Source organism: Chroicocephalus ridibundus, chromosome 3 (genome assembly GCF_963924245.1).
Source record: "Chroicocephalus ridibundus chromosome 3, bChrRid1.1, whole genome shotgun sequence".
Classification (NCBI taxonomy): domain Eukaryota; kingdom Metazoa; phylum Chordata; class Aves; order Charadriiformes; family Laridae; genus Chroicocephalus; species Chroicocephalus ridibundus.
Window position 1 is genome coordinate 125,901,498 of NC_086286.1, and position 18,202 is coordinate 125,919,699.

Genomic DNA, 18,202 nt, shown 5'->3' on the forward strand with positions numbered 1-18,202 from the left:
CAGGGTGGAGGGGCCAGTGGTTGTGCGGTGAACCGTGAGAGGTCCCGTGAGCAACAGAACCTCCCCCAGGACCCTCCTCTCTGCTCAGAAACACACTATAAATATGAGGATCCCCAGCCTTGCCACTCAGCAGCGTCCAGCTCAGGCTCTCACCAACCCTCCTCTCTCCAGCCTTGCTGAGATCCCAGCTCAACTCCAGCCATGAGGTTCCTCTACCTTGTCTTCGCTGTCTTCCTCCTGGTATCCTTGGCTGTCCCAGGTAAGAGGGTGAATTGCATGGGAAGGGGAGCAACGGTGGGAGAACCAGGGTCAGAGTGGGCCACGCTTGGTAGGCAGCTTGAACAAACGTGATCTCTATTGGCTTTAAAGGCTGTGATTTTGTTGCCTCCATCAAGGTGTCAGGTCCTTTGGGTGTGCAGCTGTGTGCTGGTCTCCCGCAAAGGCACAGGTGACTTGGTTACCCCAGGTGGTCTTAAATGCAGCTCTATGTTCATGAGCAGACCAGTGAGTCTTTAAAGAAAAACTCACTTTAAAGTACCATAAGATGTACATTTAGGATGTTTTAGACATTTTTTACACCTTCTAGTGTGTGGAAGAAGGGAGCAGGACCTCCCTGGGAGCAGGTTCTCATCCTTCTGGCCACTGCCACGCTTACACCTAGAGGTGATGGGAGGGCATGACACTGGGGCACCTACATTGACCCAACCACTCTCCCTCTGTCTCCCCCTTGCAGGCTACGGGCAGGTAAGGAAGCACTGCCCCAAGGTGGGGTACTGCTCCAGCAGCTGCAACAAGGCGGACGTGTGGTCCTTCTCCTCCGACTGCAAGTACTACTGCTGCATCCCGCCCGGCTGGAAGGGGAAATAGGAGCTGAAGAGGAAGCTTCTGGGGAAGAGGAGGCAGCGCGGTGGCTTTGGGAGCGGCTTCTCTACCGTCTAACCCAACTGTCATCCCCTCCTCTCAATCATTAAAAAGAGAAAAAAAGGAGATGTAACCCTGGTGTGTGTGGTGTGGTTACTTGTGTCCCCATGATCCCACATAAAGCATTAGGACAGGTTCCCCATGCCCAGACCAAAAGGCCCATTAGCAACATGTCTCTTTTTGTTCTTTTTTGCACAAAATTCGTAACAAAAATGCTAAACATATGGTGTTCTCCTCTCTGTTTCCCACAGTGAATTCAGTCAATGGTGGGTGAAAAAGGTCTGGTTGGAATAACACCCTCCTGGGTGTCCCTTTCCCCACTGAACCTCGTAGCAAAACCCATGGGTGTCATGCGCAGGAGGGAGCCTGGTTCAGCCCTGGGGCTCAATAAATCGGTACCCATCTGAGATCCTAGCAAGACTGTTGTTACCATGACTGGGTAATGAGCAGGAATGGATGGGTGAAGCATTCCACACTCCCTTCAACGTCTTCCAGAGACCTTCTCTAGAAGGATCTTTGGGAAAGCATCATTCCTGCCTTCCAGTCTCCAAAGGCTTCTCTGCTAGGACCACCTATGAGAGCATCCATTGGATTCATTCACAGGTGCCTGCTGCAGGCATAAAGCAGCCCTAACAGTGTCTGTAGAAGGGCTATTTGCAGCAGCCTTTTCTGCTATGATGATTATGTCCATCCTCATCTGCCTCAGCTTGTGGAGTCGCCAAAGGTACCTTTCGTATAAAAAACTGGGTCATTGTCTTTTTAGTGGTGTCCTGTTTCATGTTCCTGTGTCCTGGCTGAGGTTATGTGAGTGCTGGTAATGATCAGGTCTACTGAAATCTTGTAGCATATGAAGGTGTCCTTGGATTGGGGGGAGAAAGAGACACAGGGTTGGAGAAACCCAAGAATTCATAGAATCATAGGATCATAGAATGGTTTAGGTTGGAAGGGACCTTGAAGATCATCTAGTTCCACCTCCCTGCCCTGGGCAGGGACACCTCCCACCAGACCAGGTTGCTCCAAGCCCCATCCAACCTGGCCTTGAACCCCTCCAGGGATGGGGCAGCCACAGCTTCTCGGGGCAACCTGGGACAGGGGTTCACCACCCTCACAGCAAAGAATTTCTTCCCAATACCTCATCTAAATCTCCCCTCTTTCAATTTAAAACTGTTAGCCCTTGTCCTATCATTCCCCTCTCTGTTCCAGAGTCCCTCCCCATCTTTCCTGTAGGGTCCTTTAGGGACTGGCAGGGGCTGGAAGGTCTCTGCGGAGCCTTCTCTTCTCCAGGCTGAACCCCCCCAGCTCTCTCAGCCTGTCCTCCCAGCAGAGGGGCTCCAGCCCTCGGATCATCCTCGTGGCCTCCTCTGGCCCCGCTCCAACAGCTCCATGTCCTTCCTGTGCTGAGGACTCCAGAGCTGGACGCAGTACTCCAGGTGGGGTAATTGTAAGGGAATACAATGAAATAAAGCAGGGATTGGTAAAAGTGAAAAATGCAGATAGAGGGACCTAAAACAGAATGCTGAGAGACCACCCAGTGATGACAGACAGTTGCCAACGGTGTTCAAGGAGCTACCTGCAACCATGATAAACCCACACTGGCCCATGGCAAGCTTCCACCTCCTTCTCTTCCAGTAAATACATAACCAGCTTGAATAAAGTCAATACCATTTCCGATGACCTCTGTAGGCCTCGGATGTGGAATGGATGACTGGAAAGGTGAAGAGAAACATGTAACAAAAATCTCTGCAGCAGATGAATAAAGAGGCTGTAAACTGCCCGTTTTGTTTTCCCACAGGGTCTTTCCTAGAAAAGGAACAATTTGGGGAACCCAACACATCTCTGACAGCTCTGACCTCCCAGTGAACTTTGGTGTGGTCAAAAAACCCTCTCACCAACCCTGGAGAAACTGTAGTTCTCTATGTTGTAAAATTATCCCGGGCTTGATTCGCTGTACGTGAGCCCATGTTATTTTGCACGTCTTGAATCACCCATGTGTCTTGGTACCCTGAAGCCGCTGCAGAAATTCTCACTATCTCAGCAGAGGATCCTTCAGTCATCATCCCTATTTCCTTTCTAATACCTTCTCTTTGACAGGTGAATTTAGTAAGAAAAGCAAAAAAAAAAAAAGTGAGGGGCCTTCAGGCTTGGGGTTCACAAGGACTCTAGACAAATTTGGAAAAGAAATCATATTTTTCAGGGACAAAGCAGAGATACCCTCATATTTATAGACTAGAACAGAACGTGTGCAGGAGTGGAATAATGAAGTCATCATGAATTGCTGTTGTTTTCCGTCTAAAACTGTGTCACTTTAATGCAGTCCTTTATTCACCCCTCTCATGCGAAGCTTTCATGGGTGAAAAGGGGATCTTGAAAGGACAGGTGTTTGGGGAGAAATCTTTTGTCTTTCATATCTGGCAGAAATTATGGTAAGTACTCATTAAAAGAGCACCATAAATTGCAGCTCCAAAAGAAAGGGTGTTTTATCAGCCCTGCTTCTGCAAGCTGCAGGGTGATAAAGATTTGCATCCTGGTTGTAAGATGTTGTGGGTTTTTTTCCCCACTGATTTTCTCTAAGTCTTATTTTCAGTGAAATATAATGATTTATGCAGAAACATTTTAAAGGAAACAAGCTGCACAGAGCAGCAAAAGAAAAAAAACCAAAAAAAAACCACTTTCCACACAAATCTGGAGTTACCATATTGTCTGGTGCTATATATTTTAAAGATCTGTCTTTTCTGGTAGTGACAGTCAGTACATCTGCCCTGGAAGAAAGAGGAACGCCAGGCATAATGAAAACGTCTGGTCCGATGGTTCGTGTTAATATGCCCATCTGCTTCTCTGTCACTCGTACCTACGTGTAATCGCAGACGGCGACCGGGGCAGGGTCTGCACTGGCTTTTTTGCATCGGGACCTGGACCTTTCTGGTTGAGTGCAGTTTGTACAAATAGCAAAGCAGTGACCCGTCAGGGCTTTTTCTAGTTGATGCTTCCCCGATAAGAGGGAGGCTGGAGGCTCACCAGACTTCAGACTTTGCTCTCCGAATGGCACATACGAGTCTCGGTGCCTCCAACTCTTCCCTCGTCTTGCACAAGCACATTAGCTGTCACAACCAGGAGGTAAACACTGAAACAAGGAAATCAAAAAAGAGCAATAAATAAATCAATAAAGGGTACCAAAATTTCTGGCTAAAATTCCCAGGATTTATCACAGAATCCCAGACTGGCAGGGGTTGGGAGAGCCCTCTGGAGATCATCCCGTCCAAGCCCCGGCCAGAGCAGGGTCACCCAGAGCAGGTGGCACAGGAACGCGTCCAGGCGGGGCTGGAATGTCTCCAGAGACGGAGACTCCACCACCTCTCTGGGCAGCCTGTGCCAGGGCTCTGCCACCCTCACAGCAAAGAAGTTCCTCCTCATGTTGAGGTGGAACTTCCTATGGTCATGTTTGTGCCCGTTACCTCTTGTCCTGTCCCCTGGCACCACTGAGATGAGCCTGGCCCCATCCTCTTGCCACCTGCTCTTTATATATTGGTCAGCATTGATGAGATCCCCTCTCAGTCTTCTCTTCTCCACGATAAACAGCCCCAGGTCTCTCAGCCTTTCCTCAGCAGAGAGGTGCTCCAGTCCCTTGATTCCCTTATCAAGCAATACAGTGTAATGATGCCGTTCCCTCTTCTCTCTTCCTCTCCTAATTACTTGCATTCCCGGTCTCTACTGGGCAATGAAATAAACAATGTAGGGCCATTCATTTGACATACACATTTAGTTTGATTTTTCCTATGTGCATCACTCTACATCGATCTGCTCTGAATTTCATCAGCCAGTTGACGAGCCAGGCGCTCAAACCAGCGAGGTCCTTCCACAGCCATCACCTTCACGACCCTGAGCAACACAGTGCCAGCAGCAAATTTTGCCATCTTTTCGTTCAACCCCTTTTCCATAAAATCACAGAATGGTTTGGGTTGGAAGAGACCTTAAAGATCATCCCTTTCCACCCCCCTGCCCTGGGCAGGGACACCTCCCACCAGACCAGGTTGCTCCAAACCCCGGCCACCCGGGCCTTGAACCCCTCCAGGGATGGGGCAGCCACAGCTTCTCTGGGCAGCCTGATTGGATGTCTCACCACCCTCACAGTAAAGAATTTATACCTAGAATATCTTTTCCAAACCTTTAATGATCTGATTTGCCACTGTAGCCTTATCAATGATCTCCCCATGGTGCTCTCCATGACCTCCATCTCCTGCAACTCGGCCCCATAGTGCTGGTCCCCACCTCCTGCATCCCCTTCTCTCTGGTCCTCAAGTCTGCTGCCTCCTCCAGGGAGCTCTAGCAGGGAGCTCTAGACGTGATTTTCCTCTGTTTTTACCCATGTTATTATAGTCATAACTGGCACAATCCTGGCTTGCAATCCTATAGGTGCTTTTAAGTTGTTTGGTTGGTTTTTTTGATAACATCAGCATCTCCCCATCTTCTCACAGTAAATTTCATGAAGCAATAGATCACACACTGCGGTCAGGAGGGCAGCTATTTCCTCCTTGAATTCCCTTAGGACTTTTTTTGGGGAGAAGATCTGGGCGCTGGTGATTTGTCGCTGCTGATTTCCTCTCTTCCACCTCCTTTACATTTAAGACAAGCCCTTTGATGAGTCCCCACAAAGGAGAGTTCAGCACGAAGACCTCCCTTCTTTCCTGCAAGGTGAACACAGCTACAAGTATTTCATTTAGCTCCCATGGAGTGGCCTTAGCTTTCATTAGCTTTACTGCTCTGACCATCTCCTGCCCTACATGCTCTTCATCAGGCTTCCTTTTCCTGATGTGTTTGCGGGGAAAAAAAAAAAAAAAAAAGGACTTATTTTAAGAAGTTTCTTTGCCTTTTGCAAGTTCTTCCTGCAATTCTCTGCTGAGTCGCCTTATTGTGTTTTACACTTTGTCAGGCACAGTTTATTATCTTTTCTATTTTTGCGTGTTTGGACACAATTTCAGCTTCTTCTTTCTAACGGGCTCCCTCATCCCACTGTTCTGCTATGACCTTTTCCTTTCGCTCTTTCTCAGGGCTTTTTTTAATAGGTGTCATAGATTTTCTCTGAGTCTCCAATATCGTGGCCTTAAATAGCTCCCGCGGTGCTTGCAAAGAATCTATTTGCAAGGATTTAACTCTTTTAGCTGTCCCCTTTGTCTTCTTTTTAACAATTTCTCCATTTTTATGTAGCTCCCTTATTGAAATTAAGCACGGAAGTAGTGGCCTTTTCATCCCCTGTTGCTCCTGCAAAGATGTGGAGCGTAAGTACCGTATGATCTGTGCTGCGGAGCAGCTCTCCCAGGTTAAAACCTCGAACCAAGCCCAGTACGTTCGTCAGACCCGAGTGCCGTTTCTCTGTTAATTAGCGTGCCAAAGGCAGCGCGGAGAAATCACTTGTTATACCTTTGTCTCCTGCCGCTAGGTCAGTGAGCCTGTAGCTGGTGTTTTCTCCCCGTAAACAAATGAAAACCCTGTAATCCAGTAATTTATCAGTACTGGCTTCCTAAGGTATAAATATTCAACTCCTTCTCCTAGAAAAGGAGCTTTCCAGGATATAAATCTGCTTCTCGGCATAGCTGGAATTTATAATATGAACAAATTGCAATGAAAAAGAGGCCGTATTTTTAGCAGTAATGGTGACTGACCCCACTAGGGAAGAAGTGTTTTCTTTTTTCCTTGGATATCTGTTCACACCTGGATACCTTTGTCCAAGAAATTCACTTCTGGGCAGCTAATGCCCTACAAGACAAGGTCTGGGCACAGTTTCTGAGATCCTCTGTACCCGAGCTCTACTCTGGAAAGACAAGTCTGTGTCTTCCAACCCTATCTTCCACCTTCATACCCAAAACACCATCCAACATAGAATCACAGAATGGTTTGGGTTGGAAGGGACCTTAAAGATCATCCAGTTCCATCCCCCTGCCATGGGCAGGGACACCTCCCACCAGCCCAGGTTGCTCCAAGCCCCGTCCAACCTGGCCTTGAACCCCTCCAGGGATGGGGCAAACACAGCTTCTCTGGGCAACCTGGGCAAGGGGCTCACCACCCTCACACCAAAGAATTTCTTCCTAATAATCTCATCTAAATCTCCCCTCTTTCAGTTTAAAACCCTTCCCCTTGTCCCACGGCTCCCCTCCCTCCTCCAGAGTCCCTCCCCAGCTTTCCTGGAGCCCCTTTAGGGACTGGAAGGGGCTGGAAGGTCTCCGTGGAGCCTTCTCTTCTCCAGGCTGAACCCCCCCAGCTCTCTCAGCCTGTCCTCCCAGCAGAGGGGCTCCAACCCTCTGATCATCCTTGTGGCCCTCTTCTGGCCCTGCTCCAACAGGTCTGTGTCCTTCTCGTGCTGAGGACTCCAGAGCAACAAGTAACACACTTTCAGTGTGACGCTGTGAAATGCGTGATGTTGGGCATTACTGCTTTAAGACTCTGTGCTCATTTGTCTTCTGAAAGCCCGAAACTGCCACCAACACCTTCCATGTATGCAACTTCATTTGATTGTATGCTTTTTTCAGGTGCTCAGCTTTGTGATGCCAAGAGGAAGGTTCAGCCCTAGGAAGCACCTCTTGTTGGTGTAATAGCTGACTATTTCTCTCTTATAATACCAGTCTATTATCACTGATTTCTCAGACATCAGACCACAATTCCTGCCATTTTGGCTTTTTTTCCCCCTAATACATAATCTCCAGTAGCTTTCTCCTCCCTGTTTTGAGTGTGTGTGTAAGTAGGACTGGCTGACGTGCTCTCTGCAAGCTTATGATTTCCATCTGGTCTGCTTTCCCTGCAGAAAAAACGCACCTTGTGTAGCTGGAATAACAGCCTTTGGGCTGTCTCCTACCAAAATTAAGTTGTTACCATTGACCATCCTTACAAGAGGCCAGTCAAATTGTTTTTTCCGGCAGCTCCTCTTTTGCCCCCGAAGGCAGCCAGTGGGAATCTCCTGGATGCCATTCACAGAGGGGCCTTTTGCTTTCCTTCGGTGAAGTCAACTCAGACAAATAACATTTCCGCACAACGGAGACAACGCTTTTGCAACCAAAAACATTTGCCATAGGCAAATAGCCGGTGTCCCTTGCTCCCCGCTCCTCGCTCGCTTCTTCCGAAGAGGAACCCATAGCACCTGCAGGGTGCTCTGCCATTGCAAGAGGAGAAGAGTGGCCCAGTGAGGTTTTGGACATTTTCTGGCTCTCAGGACAGGTAGAACAGAGTTTCTTGATACTTTGAGTGCCTTTTACTGTGGAAAAGTTAAATGGCCGCCCTGCTGTTCTGAAAGAGGTGAAAAAGAGAAAAACATATTTAATATAAGCCCAAAGTGCATGTGTATGAAATGCTAAGCGTTCTGTGCAGCTGAGCTGTGTCCCGACTGCCTTCCCTGCTCCTGACATCAGTGGAGGGATGAACCCCCCAATTGCAACACGTGCAACTTCTGCCACTGAGAAATGCAGGGTAGCATTCAGGGCACTAGGGCAAAAGAAGCCAGGCAATTTCCTTCTGCCTCTTCTTTAGGAGAAAAAAAACCCTGTTTTTTGTGTGTTGAGAGGTTCTCTACTGCAGGGTGTGCTGGGTTCCTCTTGGGGATGCCAGGTCCAACCTTCTGCCCATAAAGAGGTGGGATCTGAAGATGAAGGAAGCCTGTCTCCTCCCTCTCCTTGCATTACACCCATGTCAAATTCCAGCCTGAAACCCCCAAAACAGGACCCACACCTTCCACCCGTTGTTCAGTGCAGTTGGAGGGTCCCTCTGCTCCCCAAGAAGGTGCCCCAGGAGGTTGCACGTCTGCAGAAGACAGGGGCAGTAATAGGAGGGAAAAGTCATTCTCCAACAACAGAAATTCAAAATAAACTACTGGGTTTAGAAACTTTCTGTAGGTGCAAGAAACGTTCTGAATGCTGGAGATGCAGCAGAGCGAGAGGCACCACTTCAAAAACCCATTTTGCAGTTCGTTCGCTTTCACATGGCTTTTCTTTTCACTCTCCTCACACCATTCTTATTTTTGTCTTGGGGAAAAATGTGAAAGAAATGGCAAAAGGCTTTTTTTTTTTCTTTTTTTTTTTTTTCTGCTCGCTGTTTCCTTTCGCCATTTTTATTATTTTGTCAGACTTTCAACCCTGCGTGTCTGTGAAGTCTTCTCACCTGCACATGGCTGTTTCAGGTGAATTTTCCCTCTTTCATATCCTGTTGTCTGGGGTCAGGTGAAGCTTGATGAATCACTGCTTCCCAGACAGCAGTCTGTGGCTCTTGATGGGCCATCCTGTATCAAGTGTGACATTTACCTGCTGCCTGTCCCTGCCTGATCTCAGCCTCTGTAGACGAGATGTTTAACCCCCTCACTCTCAGTATCTCACGTCATGCACCTAGTTTGCACGGAGACTCATTCCTCTTATCAAGAAAAATATCATAAGAAATCCCACAGCTTTGTCTGGATTCCTGTACCCCTGGTCAGTCTTTAAACTGATAGAGGTTTTTAAAGTTATGACATTTCACATTTATCCTATGTCCTAAGGATAAAATACAGGATCGTAAGGCTGCTCACTAGGTTTTGGGTTTTTTTTGCCCCACAATTGCCCGGTACACAGTAATTTGGACCCCCGTGGTTGGCAGCGAGCCCCTTGGAGCAGCTTAGGTAGGACATACAGACACAAAGGGTGGATTCGCCTCTCTGGTTGTCAGCAGGGACACGTCTGCAGACACCATGTGTTCGAACTGCCCTGGCAATGGGAGGAGTTTTGAACAAATAGAGAAATTAGCCTTAGGAAAAAATTACTCTCCCCGCAACTCCATGTACTGGTTGTAGTGCCAAGAACTGTGCTGACCACAGAGGATGCTGCAGAAGAGAGGAGACACAGACCTTGCCCTGCAGAAATTAAGCAAACTTTAAGTAAGGGAGAGGCCTATATCTCCTCTCTTCTCTTGCAGCATCCTTCAGTCTGACAAATACCAGTGTAGTAGCCTTTTTCTGGGTTTAAAAGTCCCCATGGATGGAAACATTCTTTTTCCTGGGGGGTTTCAGGGAAACAGGACTGTTTTCTGTTCCATGCGCCAGTCAGGGAGTTGATCCTTTTTGACACAAACATCTCGCCTCTAATATTGCTCCTGGGGCTTGTCTGGCTGCCCTTTGCCAGGGTTCTCTGAGCCACCCAACACCAGATCGCTCCCTGTCCCCCTGCAGAAAGCCTGGAGTGAACGGTGTATCACACAGTGGAGGGGACACTGAGATTTTCCTTGTCTTTTCTTCCATTAATGGTGACCCCCAAAGGGTCACAGTCAATATAGTAATCTGGTCACGGGCAACATTGAAAAAGTCACCTGCTCTGTGCAAGGGTGTCCAGGACAGCCACAGAACCAGGAAACCTGAGTGGCTGCACTGGGGTGAGGATGCTCTAAAGGCACCCCAGGAGGGGGATTTTGGGGCACAAGGGGAAGGCAGAGGCTGTTTGCCTCCAGTTTCTACACCTGCAATAGGACTGAAGCCCCCAGTGCGGGGGTTGAATGGGACTGATGGGGCTCTGGGAGCTGTTGTGTCCCCTAAAAGTAAACTGGGGTTCAACTTGTGGAGAAGTTAGGAAAAAATTCTTCCCAGAAAGAGTGGTCAGACACTGGAATAGGCTGCCCAGGGAGGTGGTGGAGTCACCATCCCTGGATGTGTTTAAGACTCGTTTAGATGTGGTGTTAAGGGATGTGGTGTAAGAGAGAATTTGTAGAGTGGAGATGATGGTTGGACTCGATGATCCCAAGGGTCTTTTCCAACCTGAATGATTCTATGATTCTGTGAAGGGAGACCCAACGTTAAGCAGTCTTCTCCCAGCCTGTTTTGAAGCAATGGGAATATCCCAAAGCCTTTTCCAGTGTGTCACTTGAGTGTCACGGGTCTGGGGCTGTCAGAAATGTCCAGGGCTGTTAGAGGTGTGTCATGATCACGGCCCAGGTAGGTCCTGGCACTGCCCTGCCGGGGGGGTGAATAAACCACACAGCACACAGAAATCATGTCTGCCCTTCTTTACTTCAAAGCAGTGAACACCGTCTCTGTCGCACCGTGAATACAGTGCTGGGAGCCCCACCGCCAGTGCTGCTCTTCCTCCCTGGGTGGACTCCTCCACGATCATTTTCCCTTTTTGGGTGGGGGGATGCAGCAGTACATCTTCCCGCAGGACTGGTTGAAAGTCCACTCGTCCCTTTTGGCACACAGGTAGGAACAGTACCCACCACAAGCGCCCTTGGCCTGCCCGTACCCTGCGATGGGAGGGAGAGAGAGATGGGTTATAAGAGGAAACGTCAGACACCACAGGAGAGCAGCGACCCACAAGTTATCTCCTTGCAGGTTACCTTCAGTTTCAAACCCACATAGGATGGGACCCATGCTTTCTTTCTGTCCCCATTTAGCTGGGGGACTGTTGGACTCTTAAAGGTCTTCTGTCTAAGTTTGTCAGTACTGCAGCTTACAAGGATCCCTTTGGATGGGCACGAGAGACAGGCATTTGCAGTGCAGCATTCATCTCATCCCAAATTGGTTGTGTGAGCTACGTTGGGTAAATCGTGAGCCAGAGCCAGCTGCAGGTAGCTGAGCTCCACTGCCAAAGCTGGGTGAGATGATCCACCTCCCTCCACCACAAGGCACAAAGGCTGGAGAGGGGACAGGCACTCCAACTCCCAGCCTTGGGGTCAGCCCCCCTTTCTCCCCACCAAGTGTTGCTGTCTTACCTGGGGTGGCCAAGGAGAAAAGCAGGAGCACAGCAAAGACCACGCAGAGCACCCTCATGCCTGGAGGCCAGCGGAGATCTCAGCACACGGGGAGCAAAGCAGGTCTGAGATGGCCACGGTGGGGGATCTTGGAGGCGCTGGGTTTTATAAAGGGACTCCTGCCACAAGCGGCACAGCAGGAGGAGAAACTTGAGCAAACCCATCTCCAAAGAGACGTTGTTTGCTTGCCGGTGTGTGCAATGTCACCCCGACCCGCTGGTCCCACTCACAAAGGCACCTGGCAGCCAGGTCCATGCTCCAGTGGGCTTCTCCTCGCCGCTCGCCGGCCGCTTTCACTGACCCGGACACAAGGGAGCAATTCCCCCTCCTCCAGATCCGGCTGCCAGGACTCTGCTGCCAGCACGCATGGAGCCACCAGGCACGGCTCTGCTCGAGCCAGCGCCAGCCGGGGCTGCCGAGAGCAGAGCTGATGCCCCGAGGGGCAGGAATTAAGTCTGGGTGCCTTTCTGATAAGCTCTGGACACTGTCTGCAAGGCACGGACACAATGGACAATACTGAGGCATCAAGTCCATCATGGGGAGTAGTTTTCAGGGTGCATTCATCCCTGACCAGTGCGCTGGCAGTGAGGTTCCTCAAGGATCTCCCCCAAAAGTGCAAATTCTGCAACATTTTCATAGAATTATAGAATGGTTTGGGTTGGAAGGGACCTTCAAAAGCCATCTAGTCCAACCCCCCTGCAATGAGCAGGGACATCTTCAACTAGATCAGGTTGCTCAGAGCACAGTCCAACCCAACCTGGAATACTTCCAGGGATGGGGCAGCCACAGCTGCTCTGGGCAACCTGGGCCAGGGGCTCACCACCCTCACACCAAAGAATTTCTTCACAATATCTCATCCAAATGTCCCCTCTTTCAGTTTAAGACCATTGCCCCTCGTCCCGTGGCTCCCCTCCCTGCTCCAGAGTCCCTCCCCAGCTTTCCTGGAGCCCCTTGAGGGACTGGCAGGGGCTGGAAGGTCTCCGCGGAGCCTTCTCTTCTCCAGGCTGAACCCCCCCAGCTCTCTCAGCCTGTCCTCCCAGCAGAGGGGCTCCAGCCCTCCCAGCATCTCCGGGGCCTCCTCTGGCCCCGCTCCAACAGCTCCGTGTCTCTCCTGTGCCGAGGCCCCAGCGCTGGAGGCAGCACTGCAGGGGGGTCTCCCCCGAGCGCAGCAGAGGGGCAGAATCCCCCCCTCGCCCTGCTGCCCACGCTGCTGGGGATGCAGCCCCCCCTGAGCTGCCAGCGCACATTGCCAGCTCATGTCCAGCTTTTCACCCCCTAATACCCCCAAGTCCTTCTCCCCAGGGCTGCTCTCCATCCCTCCATCCCCCAGCCTGTACTGATACCAGGGGTTGCCCCAATCCATGTGCAGGACCCTGCACTTGGCCTGATTTTCATCACACTCATTTAATCTGAGACCTATTTGGGTATTTTGCCTGGAGTCTTTCAAAAAGGACTCTGATGCTGATTAGAGAGGATGTAGGCAAATACATAAGTGAAGCTAAGGTAATGCATTGTCACACCACATCTGATCAGAAATCTGTTGTGCGTCCAGGTTATCCTGCCCAATAATTTTCTGGGTTGTCTAGAGAATGTGCTTACTAAATTCACAAATAAGAAGTTGAAAGGGACTGCAAAGCACTAGAGGACAGGATTAGCATTCCTGTGGATCTTCTTGTGTTAAAAAGATGATGAAAAAAATATAGTTAAGTAATAGGGAGAGTTACCATATCTGTACAGACTAGAATAATCAGCTGGAAAATACAGAACAAGGAGTTTCTGGCTGCATGGCATTTCAGCAGGGAAAATTTGGGTTGCAGTGGATCAGAGGTAGGCACAAATGAGCAATGTCATGGTGTTGGGAAACCAGCACCAATTGTCTTACAAGTTTAAACAAAAGCTGAGTTTGTAAAACACAGGACGTACCCACTGCACTGTGCACCCCTTGGAAAGTGCATCCGTCCGGCTTTGTACACGGTGGGAGCAGTGGAAGGGCTGAAGGGAGCTCAGAAAGTGGCAAAAGGTCAAGAAGATGTGACCTGCAAGAAAGTGGAATAACGTTGATCAGGTAAGAAAAGACAATGGAAAACATGACAGTCTTCAAATCCAGAAAAGGCAATACATCAGGAAGGAATGGTCTTCTCCTGGTGGCCAGAACGAGAAGTCACAGCGAGAGGTCCTTAGTGGAGATATGGGGAAAACGGTGCAATGACTGGATTGTACGGCAGCGGAAAGGATTGAATAGTGTGGACGGAGTGTGGAAACACCATCACTGAAGGTCTTAAAGAAAAAATTACGGAGAACAACACTTAAAAACAGAGGTGATGAAACAGATGAAGTCCACAGTCCCCTCACACTTACTTTTGCTCAGCTTATGGACTCGAATAAGATCACGGAGAGGAAGGTAAGGCTGAGCCAAGTCAGAGTGGAGAACCTGTTTTGGGCAGAAGCAAGTGCCTGGGAAGGAGCCCAAGAACATGTTTTCACTCAGAACAACTCCTCAGCCTCCAGTAACCTGAAGTTTGGTGGCTCCCTCAAGAAGGTTTTATATCTAATTTTGGTTTTTGTACTTGCTTCATTAATTTATAAATTGTTTTTTCCATACATTTGTCACTTGACCTTTCAAACGACTTGGAGCAGCAAGTTCCACGTTTCAGCTATGCTCAGGGTGAAAGAGGACTTTTTTGGGTTACTTTTTCAACAAATGCGTGATTTACCATTTCATCTTACGTATTCCTTGGGTTATGAAAATTGGAGAACTAGAGTTCTCTTCTTTAAGGCTCTAAAATTTTTACAGCCCTGTGGTACACCTCCAATAAGTGTTTCTTCCCTGCCCTGAAGAGTGCCAGGATATTTAATTTTATGGAAATGAGTCTCTGGCTTTGCCACCCCTCTTTTAACCTCTTCTTGCCCTACTGTAGGCCATCAGGGGCTGGGAGATGAGCAGCGCATGCATCACCGTGCAATACCCCATAGACTGATACAGTTTTCTTTTGTCTTAATAACTTTCTTAAAAGTTCTTAATGTACAATTTTCCATTTTTTTTTTGCTCATTTCTGCTGTTTTCAGAGCACTCTCTTCAAGGATCCCCAAACCTCCTTCCTAACTGGCTTTAGGTAATTCAGTCCCATCATTTGTACAGAGATTGTGTATTTTTCCAAATTCACAACCTTACACCGACACCAATTCACCATTTTGCATTTTGCTGCCCTGTTACTCAGTGTTGGAAGATCCTTCTGCTGCCCTTTGCAGATTTAGGTTTGATGGTATTCAGAAATTTTGCATCCGCAGCAGCTTCTGTCCCTTCACCAGCCGCCTCTTTTTTTCTGTCTGTTTATAAAGCTATTAAACAGCCCAGTGAACTGGGGTTGGAAAAGCTCCTTTGCAGAGCTCTGCTCATGTTTGGAACCCAAGATCTGTCTGGAGGGTTTGTGAGGTGATGATCAAAGTGTCTGCAAGTGGTCGGCTCATCCAGGCTCCCGGGAGCTCTCAGCCCCAGTGCTCCTGCCCATCCATCAGAAGGGTGAGAGGGGACAACAAAAGAGACTACATTGAACGAGGTGTTTGCTAAATTTATTTTGCAGACATGGTTCCCTTCACAAATGGCGATGGGAACATGGGTTCTTTCCAAGCCAACGGTCCCACGCGGTGACCAGTCTGGACAATGGAGGGAGAGTTATCGGTGCATCGTGGCCACAATTCAGCCCTGTTGCATGCAGCTGCATCTCTGCCAGAGGTTGGGAAAGGCCTGAAACCCTGCGATACCAATCTCGTTCTCCCCTCATCATTATACCCGCAGATCTCCATCAGGTCCCTCTGACCCACCAGCCCTGACAACTCTGCTATTGACACCCCCTATTCATTTGTGCTCTCATCAAAGCCAGCGTGCTGATATCGTATCTGATATTGGGTAACCAGCTCTGGGGGCAGGAGGTGGCTGCCAGCACACTTGGCCGCACGTGGGAAATCCTGGTGCTCGTGCCATCACTGCATGTCCAGCCAAAACCAGCCCTTGGATGAATTCCCGTGTCTCCCCAGCATCCTCCGCTCTGCAGGGAAACGCTCTATAAAAACCAGCAGCCGCAGCCTCCCTGTATGCCATCTCCTCCCTTCGAGCTCCCTCCAAGACTCCTCTCTCCAACCTTGCTGAGATACCAGCTCAACTCCAGCCATGAGGTTCCTCTACCTTGTCTTCGCTGTCTTCCTGCTGGTCGCCCTGGCCACCCCAGGTAAGATGGAGAGCGATTAACTGATATTAGCTCGTACTTATATTAGCTGATACTACCTGGGATTATTTTAAAGTAACTTTAGCTCTGGAAAATACCATCTGAGGTGACTGCTATAACCTGGCCAGGTACTTTAATGACTTCTTTCAAGGGACAATGAAATAAGGCCTATGTGAGAGGGAGTTGTGTAGGAGTAACTGAGGTTAAAACTTCAGGGTCCAGTCTGGGAGTGAGCCCAGGCCAGACAATTGCTAAACAAGAGTCTGGATGTGGCCACTTCTCTTGGGAACACAGAGACTTTCATAGACCCAGAGGGGACTCTTCTGTGCAACTCGATTGCTGTGTCAAGGAACAGTCCTGGGCAAATTTGACTTACTGATGTGACACAGTTATTGCTGCTAATGCTCGTTTCTGAGACTCTGAGGCTTCCTGGTCCCTTTACAAGAGTTGAAAAGGGATTCTGGTCTGAGATCTCCCAGACAGGCTTTAGAAACTTCCTTCAGATATCAGTTCTCATCCACCTGGGCCAAGCACTTTGGTTGGCCCTCATTGAAGCACCATGGTGAATATTTGGTGGAAGGCTGCTGTGGATCCAATTTCAAGACTTGTGCAGCATCCTTTCAGCCATTTCTGACTAAGAGGGCAAATTTTAAAAGTGTGATGTAAGTGCAGAGACCTGAGTGGACAGCTAAGGTTTTGAGATAAGCTTGATGTGTTTTTTGCTGTTTTGCTCTGAGAACACTGATCCTCTCCCTTGAGGAGAGGTACAAGACAAGGAAACACACGCGCACACAGGTGAGCGTCTTTATGAACTTGCGTAGATGAGCATCTTTCTGCACTTTGCTTTTGGGCTGTCCCTCATGAGGGGAACGAATGTTCTCCCCTTGGGAGCATCTCTTTCTCAGACTCCACCTGTTTCACCAGCTGTCCCTGTAGTCACCAGCTGGCGGGAGAGGGATGCACAAGGACTTTCCCAGGCTTGTGCTCTTTGAGGTCCTTTCCTGCTTTGGGGCAAGGAGGCACCTACGCTGACCCAACCACTCTCCCTCTGTCTCCCCCTTGCAGGCTACGGGCAGGTAAGGAAGCACTGCCCCAAGGTGGGGTACTGCTCCAGCAGCTGCAACAAGGCGGACGTGTGGTCCTTCTCCTCCGACTGCAAGTACTACTGCTGCATCCCGCCCGGCTGGAAGGGGAAATAGGAGCTGAAGAGGAAGCTTCTGGGGAAGAGGAGGCGGCGCGGTGGCTTTGGGAGCGGCTTCTCTACCGCCTAACCCAACTGTCATCCCCTCCTCTCAATCATTAAAAAGAGAAAAAAAGGAGATGTAACCCTGGTGTGTGTGGTGTGGTTACTTGTGTCCCCATGATCCCACATAAAGTGTTAAAACAGATTCTCCAAGCTCAGCCCAAAGGCTCATCAGGACCAAAAGAGCCTGAACACCCACTGACAACAAGCTGCAGAGCTGCCACCACTCTATGGGGTTGGGATTTGGGAAGAAGGTATCATTTTCCCTCTTGCCTTCTCTATGGCCCTTGAAAAAACCCTCTGTAGACAATAGATGATAATCTTTCAGTTCCTTACTGCTTTTTCAGGCTACAGGTTATCTACAGATGTCTTAAAAAATATGGGTAGTTCAGCAATGTCTCCTCTAAGCATAAGATAGCCCTCTTTCCATGAAAATTTCAGCAAATCCCCAGAGGTGGGTAACAGAGAAGCAAATAGGCCCTCACAGACCTCATGCGATGGATTTTATGTCCTCTTTGTCCCAAAGTCCGAAGACCGCTCAGTGCTTCTCTCTTATTTGCAGATCAACACTGCACTTAGGGTTTGGTTTCTGCTCTCTCTAGCTCAAACTGGGTGTGTCGGAGCAGAAAAAGGCACCAAGAAGTGCCATGAAGGTGATCAAAGGTGTGTGTAAGCTCCTGTAGCAGGAGAAGTCGTGCACCTCTGCATAGAGAAACTGTTCAGAGGCTCTCACGGCTGGATTGTCAATCTCCTACTTTTAAACCAGGCCAGGAGAGACAACAAAGTTTTGAGGCTTCTCAGTAAGAAAAGCAATTCTTTCTAACACATAGCCTTAGGCGGGAAGGTACAGGTATAGAATGAGCATGTGGGCATAAGCAGGGAATAAGAGTCCGTGGTGGGCTGACCTTGGCTGGATGCCACGCGCCCACCAAAAGCCGCTCTGTCACTCCCCCTCCTCAGCTGGGCAGAGGGAGAAAATACAACAAAAGGCTCATGGGTAGAGATGAGGGCAGGGAGATCACTCAGCAATTGCCGTCACGGGCAGAACAGACTCAATTGGGGGACGTAAATC

The 18,202-nt window shown here is 49.2% G+C and overlaps 3 protein-coding genes across 3 annotated transcripts; 2 read left to right on the top strand and 1 right to left on the bottom strand.

Annotated features, from left to right (window-relative positions):
• The first annotated feature begins 201 nt into the window (after positions 1 to 201).
• LOC134512472 (cygnin) lies at positions 202 to 867 on the top strand. Its single transcript, XM_063327848.1, has 2 exons — positions 202 to 259; positions 734 to 867. The coding sequence occupies exons 1-2, from the start codon at positions 202 to 204 to the stop codon at positions 865 to 867; spliced, it is 192 nt and encodes a 63-aa protein (XP_063183918.1).
• A 10,159-nt stretch (positions 868 to 11,026) lies between these two features.
• Positions 11,027 to 11,683, bottom strand: LOC134513130 (small basic protein 1-like). The gene is made up of 2 exons (XM_063329289.1): positions 11,626 to 11,683; positions 11,027 to 11,157 (listed from the first exon to the last, which is right to left on the bottom strand). The coding sequence occupies exons 1-2, from the start codon at positions 11,681 to 11,683 to the stop codon at positions 11,027 to 11,029; spliced, it is 189 nt and encodes a 62-aa protein (XP_063185359.1).
• A 4,149-nt stretch (positions 11,684 to 15,832) lies between these two features.
• On the top strand, positions 15,833 to 17,086 carry LOC134512473 (cygnin-like). Its single transcript, XM_063327849.1, has 2 exons — positions 15,833 to 15,890; positions 16,953 to 17,086. Exons 1-2 carry the CDS (start codon positions 15,833 to 15,835, stop codon positions 17,084 to 17,086), a joined length of 192 nt encoding a protein of 63 aa, XP_063183919.1.
• Positions 17,087 to 18,202: the final 1,116 nt, after the last annotated feature.

Bases quoted from the DNA above. Each gene is read 5' to 3' on its own strand.
- LOC134512473 (XM_063327849.1), top strand. From the start codon at position 15,833: ATGAGGTTCCTCTACCTTGTCTTCGCTGTCTTCCTGCTGGTCGCCCTG. The intron at 15,891-16,952 runs GTAAGATGGAGA...TCCCCCTTGCAG, and splicing joins GGTCGCCCTGGCCACCCCAG to GCTACGGGCAGGTAAGGAAG.
- LOC134512472 (XM_063327848.1), top strand. From the start codon at position 202: ATGAGGTTCCTCTACCTTGTCTTCGCTGTCTTCCTCCTGGTATCCTTG. The intron at 260-733 runs GTAAGAGGGTGA...TCCCCCTTGCAG, and splicing joins GGTATCCTTGGCTGTCCCAG to GCTACGGGCAGGTAAGGAAG.
- LOC134513130 (XM_063329289.1), bottom strand. From the start codon at position 11,683: ATGAGGGTGCTCTGCGTGGTCTTTGCTGTGCTCCTGCTTTTCTCCTTG. The intron at 11,158-11,625 runs GTAAGACAGCAA...CTCCCATCGCAG, and splicing joins TTTCTCCTTGGCCACCCCAG to GGTACGGGCAGGCCAAGGGC.